This window comes from Rhamphochromis longiceps, linkage group LG6 (genome assembly GCF_057381845.1).
Source record: "Rhamphochromis longiceps isolate RC_006_pf linkage group LG6, R_longiceps_female_GT1.1, whole genome shotgun sequence".
NCBI lineage: Eukaryota > Metazoa > Chordata > Actinopteri > Cichliformes > Cichlidae > Rhamphochromis > Rhamphochromis longiceps.
This window is the reverse complement of record NC_140562.1, coordinates 14004213-14013895: the sequence shown is the minus strand read 5'-3', so window position 1 is coordinate 14013895 and position 9683 is coordinate 14004213. Positions and strand designations below refer to the sequence as shown.

General features: G+C 39.8%; 1 protein-coding gene across 1 annotated transcript; it reads right to left on the bottom strand.

Moving 5' to 3' along the window:
- Window positions 1–4341: 4341 nt before the first annotated feature.
- Window positions 4342–6248, bottom strand: LOC146667654 (uncharacterized). The gene is made up of 3 exons (XM_085408503.1): window positions 6163–6248; window positions 5782–6064; window positions 4342–5649 (listed from the first exon to the last, which is right to left on the bottom strand). The coding sequence occupies exons 2-3, from the start codon at window positions 6061–6063 to the stop codon at window positions 4996–4998; spliced, it is 936 nt and encodes a 311-aa protein (XP_085264629.1). The 5' UTR covers window position 6064; window positions 6163–6248; the 3' UTR covers window positions 4342–4995.
- Window positions 6249–9683: the final 3435 nt, after the last annotated feature.

Here is a 9683-nt window from a genome sequence, read left to right as displayed (position 1 = left end):
AGCTATGTACAGGCTATGAACAGGATATAAATATGAAATAAAAAAGCTATACAGAAATCTGAGATATACAGTTATACAGAAATGTGAACTATGCAAGTTATAAACAGTTGTAGGATTAAAATTGATCGTATGGACAGAATGATTATTTACATAGAACTATACAGTAGTGCAGTTAAGATAAGTGAGATATGGGGATAATTTCTACAGTTTCTATAATTTGATGTATTTATCCACTGCATCTTAAAGGTAGGTCCGTGAAAATATTGTCATTAAACCAATCTGTGGCGCATAAAAGGTTGGGAACCGTTGACTCATATCATTAAAATGGCAGTAAAAACTTGATCTTCGACTAGGCCATGCTAGCTGGCCTCAGAAACTGAGAGGTGAATGACACCAAAGGTAGTGCATCAAAAGTGATATCACAGTTGTCAGCACTTCTGATCACTCTTGTTCTCACTTACTTAGAAAAAAATCTGGTGTAATATTAATAAACCTGGATTTAAATAATGTTAAAATTGGACTTGAAATAATCTTCATAATAAGAATCTGCTTTAATGACTAATGGAACTGTTTCGCCAATCAACAATGCCACCTGTACCCAACTTTATACAATGCAATGCAATGTAAGTTGTGCTAAAAAAGGTTCAGTGTTTGCTCCTTTGAGAGGGACATGTAATATTTCTTGAGTGCAACTTGAGGACATTTTATCGTTTTGAACTTCCATTTTTTAAACTTCCTGTCAAATCTGTCTCTCCCACTCACCATCATCTCCAAGATTATCATCTGCTGACCTTTACTGACCCTGTTCTTGCATGCAAACTCTAGCTGATCCTCTTGTAACAGTAGCATTTCATAGCTCCGCCTATAATGAAAATAGATCCAGCTTTTGTTTAAGCGTGTATAGTAAATGTTTTTAAGTAGGAGATTCCCTGGTTACCAAATTGACACATTTTTTCAGTATACTACAAAGAGAAGAAACAAAGAGATTCAACATGTAGATTAAATTGCTAATTCTGGCTTTTGTAAGGCTGTCACGGTATATAATAGATATGCATACATATACTCATCAATTTATTACATATCTAAAGCATTAAAAATAGCAAAAATACTCACAACCTAACATATGCAAAGTAAGTATTCCATAGGACCTAAATGTTATCTATTTACAGATGCTCTTGCTCTCTTCTGCTATCACAATGGCTCTTAATGGCTTTGTGGTAAATGAGAACACAACCACAGAGGGATTAAAGAGAGAGAGAGAACATGCTAGAGTGACATAAAAACCCAGAGCGACTTTGCTTACAGCCGCATGTGACATCAGGCTTAATCTCTGCACTCTGGTGCACTCCCGCAAAATAGCTTAGAGGAATGTCAGAGTTCTGGATGGCTCGCTGGATCTGCACAGGGGGTCGATATTTAATGCCATGCGGTTTAATGTTGTGTAATAGTACTGTGTGACATGATATCAGCTGAGCTGGACACAGGGTTGGGGTGCCTGCACGCTCACCTTTATCTCTTAACAATCCAACTCCTACCCTCCAGCAACTCCATCAGAAAGCACTTAACCCCTGGGATGCTCATTCCCCTTCTCTATTTAAATTTTCCCTTTCAGCCACACGGCTGCTTTCCTCTTTGTGTTGCTCAGCGGCAGCAGCAGGCCTTTTGCTTGGCCCGACCAAAAACAATGGCATAGCTACAGGGAATGGAGACGGTGATGAATGGGGGGGGGATGAGAAGAGGAGGGGGTTTATTTTGCTGAGTGACTTGGAGTGGTTGACAGCAGGACGGCGTTTTTGATGTGTTTGTGCATGTGAAAGAGGCTTATGATGTTGAGAAAGCTGAGCTGAAGTCAAACAGTGAATAGCAGAGCAGGAGGTCTGTGGCCAAGAGGTGAATTTGAGGGACTATCTCGATAGTGATCAGGCTGCAGTTTTTCCCCCTGAGGCGACACAAAGACCTGCAGCAGCCAGCACCGGGTTCATACTTCATGTGGGAACAAACCCAAGGTCAAAATCATGGAATTCCAGCTGAAGCAAATGTGTTTTAGTTTAAGGTTGTCCTATCCGAGCAGCAGTCACTCAGCAGCATGGTACAGTAGAAGAAAATATAATAAAATATAATAAAATAAAATAAGATAAAATAATTAAAAAAAATAACTAGAAAAATAGTAAAGAGCAAAATATTAGAGAGATGTGGTACAGGAATGAGCAGCAGAGACATTCTGATGGAGATCATTCAGTAACTTAAAATGTTAGAAAATATTAATCTCACTCAAATGCTTCTGCATAAATGGTAAACGGCCTGTATTTGTAAAGAGCTTTACTCAGTCACTATGTACCCCAATGCGCTTTACACTACATTCAGTCATCCACCCATTCACACACACACATTCACACGCTTCTGTGTGAAGTGTTTTAACATCTGACAGCATTTGAGAGTCACGCTCAAGGTTAAACTACAGCAAAAATTTGAAGCACCCTGATAGGTTAACATATTCATCAATGCAAAATCAATTTGTTAATTGTATGTCTGGGTTCATTAGGATAGGAATTTGTGTCGGTGTGTGGCACTGTAGCTTACACGTTTACAGGTTTATATTGTCAAATTGTGATGAGACGATGTGTTTCAAGTCATTTTAGGGAGAAACTTGACAGTAATGTAAGGAGTAGTTTAAAGAATTACTTCCTCCTGGGAATAATTAAGTAATGTACTGCATTGCTTTTAAAAGAAGTGGTTGGTGTAATACTTATAATACATATTACCACCCCAACACTGATCACAACAAAAAGGGGAAATAGTTCCAACATGCTCAAACATTAGATGAAAAAAAGCATCCAGTTAATTTGCAGTAATGTCTTTAATATCCTGCTTAGCGATGGTGATAACTTCCAAAACCAAAGAGCACCCAATGAAAATTGATAACAATCAATCCATAAGCAATATTGAGAATGGAACCAGAATATCCAAATTCTTAAAAACCAGTATGATTTAATTAAGATGACATTGTTGTTGTGTGAGCTGAGAGCAACACATGACCGCTGACGCGTGTACTCCAAAGTTTCTGCAGTGGGCATGTCTACACAGAGGTTAGGATCTTGTCAGAAAATGTGGGTGGAGCTTTTGATAGGGGGTTAGCATGAACCTAGTTCAAGTACAGTTCACTCTTCTTCAAAGAAAAAAACTGCATGGTATACATTACAAGTGTCTGGAAAGCATCACATGATCATACTAAGCTAGTCTTCATTACAGTTTTTGCCCACTGCTTGAACACATTTTGCAAAACCCCGCTCGCTGTGCCAAAACTGTACACACAAGTACACATGACACAACACTGGGAAATATACCATTCACATCTGTGCCAAATTGGAACTCTACTCCCAAAACCTAAACTCTGCTGTCAAAACCTAACATTCCTTTGTCAAAATGTAACTCTGTTGACAAAATGACACATACCTGCACCATATGCAAACACTTACAGATCAGGGGGAACACACTAGTCTGCTGTACATAAAACACTGCAGTCCTTGATTCCCATTGTTTATTCAGAAGGCACATTTACAGGAGACACATTTCCAAACAACCATAAACGCAAATAGACCTACTCAATACTGTACATTGCAGTACCATGAATACAGGTACAGCAAATAAAACAACAACAACACAATAGTACTGCAATAGAAAAAACACTATACTGTAAACACAAAAAACCATGACAATTGTGCATAAGTGGGCTCATGGATCCCGCCGTCTGTTGGGGTCTGGCCACAGGACCTCATCAACATCGCAAGCAATGTCCTCTCCCGCTAGGCACCGGGGTAAATATCCTCTTGCTCTCCCTCCATCCATGCTTGCAAAGTTCTTGGAATGGCTACGCTGAGGGCTTTTTGTAGTTGGCTAATTGGTGTTCGGTTTTGCAAGTAGGTGCCTTCAGGTGTGTATTTGAGTGGTTGCAATTACCCGATGTGTTTTGTATTTTGGATACATGTGTTTTCCGAATGGCACCCTGAGATTTCATTTTGTGAGCGAAGTGTCTTATGTATGAAATAGAGTGTAGCATGCAGGACCATGTGTGTTGCATGAGGGAGTAGGTGTGTTGCATAATTGGTACTGGGGTGCAAAGCAGCGCTTTTGTTTAAGGTAGGGGTACATGTGTTTGAGGTATGGTAACAACAGCTTCACGTTGTGTTACTTTAGTCTAAGCATGGGTTTATAGTGTTCAAGCAACGGGCAAAAACTGTAATGCAATTTACCTGTCAAATTATATCTAACTGCTTTGTCTGGATACAGCTTTTGCAGCACAGAAAATACAGTAATACAGTTTTTTACAGTCGCTAACAAGCGCCTACCCATACTTCAGATACTTTTTCTAAACTCTTAACACAGACCCACACCTACAAAACACAATTGGCCAAATGGATAATATCCTTCCCAAAAATACACTTTGTTAAATATATACTAACTCCTCATTTCAAAATTAGAACACATCTTTCTCTGCACACACTAACTGTACAAAAACACTATAAATCTGACTCAAAATGAAATTAGTCTGTCAAAGAATAACACTTGTTTTCACTTCACAAGGTACATGCAGTCAATCAAAGTACACCAGGTTTCAAAATACTGGCTATTATTGACATTACAAAAACTGCATAGACTTTTATGTTTCAGTGTCACAGGTATTTGCATGCGAAACATGCAATCCACCATATTGACACCAGAAATGTCTTGGTTGGTAACTGTATGTCCACATGTACAGTAATGTTCACATTCAAAAGCATTCCAGTAAAAAGCAAACAAGTTTTTGTTTCTTTACTGTTTACCACAGGAGGTACAGTAGAAACACGGTATGATAGGACAGAGAAAGTTTTACAGTATTGCTTACAGTGAACAAAATATCCATGAAACACACAAGAGCATTCTGAACAAAAAAACAACAGCAAAAAGCCAAGATAAAAAGGGGGGGAGGGGGGCTAAAAAAAGGCAAAAAAGTTGCATCTAATCTCTGCGATCTTCAGGGTTAGGCCACATGTTTTCATCAACATCACATCTGATGTCAGCCAAGTCGATGCACCTGGGATAAAACCGCCTGGTATGTCGGATCCACCCTTGGCAATCGTCAACTGTGATGTCCCTGGAGCCAGCATCCATGGCTTCAAGGAGGGACATCTGGTCATGTGGCTGATGGTCATAAACCTTCCACCGCCATGCAGAAAAGAACTCCTCTATGGGGTTGAGGAAAGGTGAATAGGGTGGAAGGAAGAGACTCACCAGTCTTGGGTGGACTTCAAACCATGTTGTTATTGCTTGCGAGTGATGGAAAGCCACATTGTCCCAGGTAATTACAAAGGTCCTCATGTTTTCACCCTCCTGACCCTGCTCTGGAACCAGGCGCTGGTGGAGATCATTGAGAAAGGCAAGCAAGCGCTCTGTATTATAGGGTCCAACCTGACATTTGTGAAGGAGTAATCCTGCATTTGCAATTGCTGCACACATGGTAATGTTTGCCCCTCTCTGTCCTGGCACATCAACTGTGGCCCTTTTTCCAATTACATTCCGTCCACGTCGACGCCTTTTGGCCAGATTGAATCCTGCCTCATCGATGTATATGAATTCATGAGGGGCCTGGTTGGCCTCCAATTCCATAACTCTCTGAAACAAAGTTTATGTAAGTCATGTTAGTACTGTATACCATACTGTACTGTAACCTAGTATTGTGTAGGTTACCTACTTGCAAAGTGCAAAGCTTATAGAACTGGACATTGGATTGAATATACACTGTACCTGGACATATTGTCGTCGTAGCTCCTTGACCCTCTCACTGTTCCTCTCAAAGGGAACAGTGTAGAGCTGCTTCATCCGCACTCTATGTTTGGACAATGTCCGCGAAATGGTTGTGAGGCTGATTCTATCGATATTGTCGAATATCTCATGGTCCGCCACAATTCTGGTTTGTATTTCACGCAGTTTTATTGCATTATTTGCAGTAACCATTTCCACAATGGCAAGCTCCTGATCATTACTGAGGAGCTTTCCTCTTCCCCCAGAGGGTGGAAGACGTTGCATTCTTTAGAAAGACAGACAATTCAACATATGCATTACTGTATGACCATATTGACATGTCAAGTGAGAATAGGAACAATCCATGTAAAATGCAATACTTACCTGTTGGTTTGTTGAAAGGTGCGTATAATGGAGGCAACCGTTGACCGCCTCAAATTGGGCTGCACTCTTTCACCAGCCTCTCTTAGTGAAAGACCATGGTTGATTACATGGTCAATGATAGTGGCACGGATTTCATCACTGACTACTGTTCTTGCAGCCCTTGGAATGCCACCACCACGCATTCTTACACCTATACCTTGCCCTCTCCTTGGGCCTGCTCTTCTCTCTGGGCCCCTTGCTCTTACTCCTCCTCGACCAGACATTACAGTGTTTGTCTTTTTTTTGTTTCCAAAAACATCACTCCTCAAGGTCTTGCCTTATGAACCCCACTGAGTCTAAGCCAGAATGGAAGAAGGTGTGGTTGGCCCAATTTACCCAACATAAATCAGCTGTGTGTCAATTATTCAATTGTTTGTTTGTTTACAGCTGAGATATATTTTTGATATTGATATTGTTTTTGTACTGATATCATTGCAGGGGCAGAGGTTTTTATACTGTATCTACGGTTTGGAATATTGTTTTTGCTATTGTGGGATGTTGTGTGTTAACATTCGTAGATACTACAAGAACAGTCCATAGTTTTGTTGGGAGGTATAACTTGTCTGTTAAGAAAATGTAAGCATTGTGGAAATGTGTTCACTGACTGCATATTGGGTGAACACGACATGAAATGTGTGAATGGTATGGCCACAACAGACCGATCCTGTGCTAATTGTGTTTAGAGTTTTGCAAATGTGACAACTGTTTGGACAAACGCTTGTTAGCGACTGTAAAAAACTGTAATAAAGGTCAGTGTAGGGACCTTTGTGTATGCCTGCCTTCTGCAGGGTTTCATATGTGTGCCTGTATTCTGGGAAGAGCCTGGCACTGATGGCAGCTGGTTTACCTGTAGGGCCTAAATGAGAAAAACGGGAAGGAGGAAAAATGCAAACAAAGGAAATAGGAAGACCTACATGTAGAAATGGATTTGTTATGCCCTGTTGAAACAAGAAAAAGATGACTGAACTATCCGATCCTGCTGTATACATTATGCCAACACAGCTTAAACCTTGGGGGTGACAATATTCTTTCAAAGCAAAGTAAATCTGGGAGAACTCCTCTTCAATTTTTAACATGTGGAACACAGATGGATACAAATGTACACAATCAAGAAGCAGGTAATAGAAAACCAAGAATGTAAAAATTTGCCGCGTCTGTTACCTTCTTTTTTCTGCCTCTTTCTTTGTGTCTCGAGGTTTTTGTTTTTAATATTTTGGACAGATATCATTCGCACATATTCAGTGGAAATAAAACCTCTCTACGGGATCCAGCACCAAAACATCAGCCTTGACCACACCAGCAGTAAATCTTAATCCAACTGTATGATGCCAAACCTCAGCTCCAGTTCTCCCATCCCTGCTGGATCCTGCGGTGGGAACAAGCCTGATGGTGGGAGGTGGACGTATTTATCTGGTAAAGCAGCTCTTTGTGACACACGGAAAGGAAAGGAGGAGATGAAGGAAGAGAAGAGATTAAAAAAATGCACATTTTTAAAGAAAGGGAAACTTATGTTTTTATGTTGTTTTTTGTGACATACTGTACATAGTACTGTGCAAAAGTCTCGAGCCACCACACGTCTGCCTATTTTGATTTCAAGCAGCCATCCTTTGAACAGTAGTTCTTCAGGCTTACTAAAAAGTTTTCCAAGGTTTCTTTAAACACTGTCTGCTTTCTCAATTATTTTAATTCCAATGCTTCTACCTGACCATTTTCAGAGAATCATTCAAGCATAAAAAAGGCACTTAACTCAAGCATTGTGTCTACACATCACAGACAATGTAGCAAAGAACCAATTCGAAATTGTATCTTTAGACATTTTTTACAAGCAGCATGTTGCAAAAACACATAATTTGTTACCAGGTTCTACAGTTTATTGTAAAATGTCAATCATATATATTTAATCTCTGTAATATTCTTCATATTTACAGTTGAGCTCTTTACGTTTAGAGAGCTAATTTCTTCTATTAATATAAGTTTATACAATATGTAATATATTGTATTATTTTAGTTCAGTCTGTTGCCATTTTTATTATCTATGCTACAGAGGAAACATATCAACAGGCATTCAACAGTATTTTTGTACCAACAAGGGGATTCCCAGTGAACATTTAGCTAAAATCTTTGTATATCCTACCATGGTGTTCAGTGTGTCCTTAAAAAAGTTGAGGCTGGAGGCTCTGTCACAGTTTGGAGCTGCATTTCAGTCAGTGGTGTTGGGGATCTTGTCAAAACTGATGGTATTATGAAAACAGACGAGTACCTTCAGCTGCTGATCCACCACACAATCTCCTCTGGAAAGCACCTGACAGGCAATCATTGTTCACTATGGCAATGATCCCAAACACAGTAAAACCTGGATACGGATCATCTTAACAGAACAGAACAAAAGATGACGATCATCCTTTAAGAAGTCTGAAGTATTCCTGAAGACTTTTTAAAGACATGAGAGTTCAAGCTGGGTTGGAGATTGAAAGTAGCCAGACTCCCAAGCAATTTAGTATTGAACAAACTCTATTTTTAAATGCTGTAAGTGTGCACATTTTAATTAAATCACTGCATTTATTTCTCTAACAAAACAAAGGAATTTTTCAAGACTTGCACAGTACTGTATGCACAATGTTGTAATGGTGAATGCTCATATTAAAAGGGACACAAATTTCAAATAGTGAGGTCTGCAAGTGTCTGAGTAATCCCTGCAGGGCAAACACTCAGTTTCACAGTTTGTTTTTTGTTTTTTTTGTTCCTAGATCTTTCATATTTCTAGCTGTGGGCTTCTGTGGCCACTGAATCCAAAGAAAGTTGAGTTAAAGGGAGGGGAGACTGAAAGGAAGATTAGCTAAAACAACTTGTTTTAGACAGAAGAGGAAGCGAAAGACTGTACCAAAGACCACGATGAGATAAAAAGGGATTATTTCAAACTGTGAATCAAGCAAAGCTACTCTAGATCAGTCCGAGAGCATAGATATTGCCCTGATATTAGTAGGATTAGAGAATGTGTATTCCCCAAAATGTTAAACTAATTATTTAACTTGTTTTTAAATAAAAGAGACCAGAGGACAGCAATAGTAAAGGCCCTGGAGGTGTTTTACCTAAACCTGCTGACCTTAATCAGGTATACTTCTAGCATCTTAATGCCAACGTATAGGAATACGGAGGTTTGGTAATCTGATCTGGGATCTGTAGTAGGACAGGGGGAGCTGGACTTCCACGAGCTTATATCAGGTTGTACTTGAACTACAGAGAGTTCAGCATTTTAGCTAGCCTGTTGTTAATCTGCTTAACTGAGCTTTAGAGAGATGGAGTTTCTCTCTCTGTTTCACACACACAAACCCAGTTTTATCCCATCTCACACGCAAAGGTGCACTTACTCTGTTTTACTCTCTCTTTCTCACACACACACACACACACACACACACACACACACACACACACACACACACACACACACACACACACACACACACACACACACACACACACAC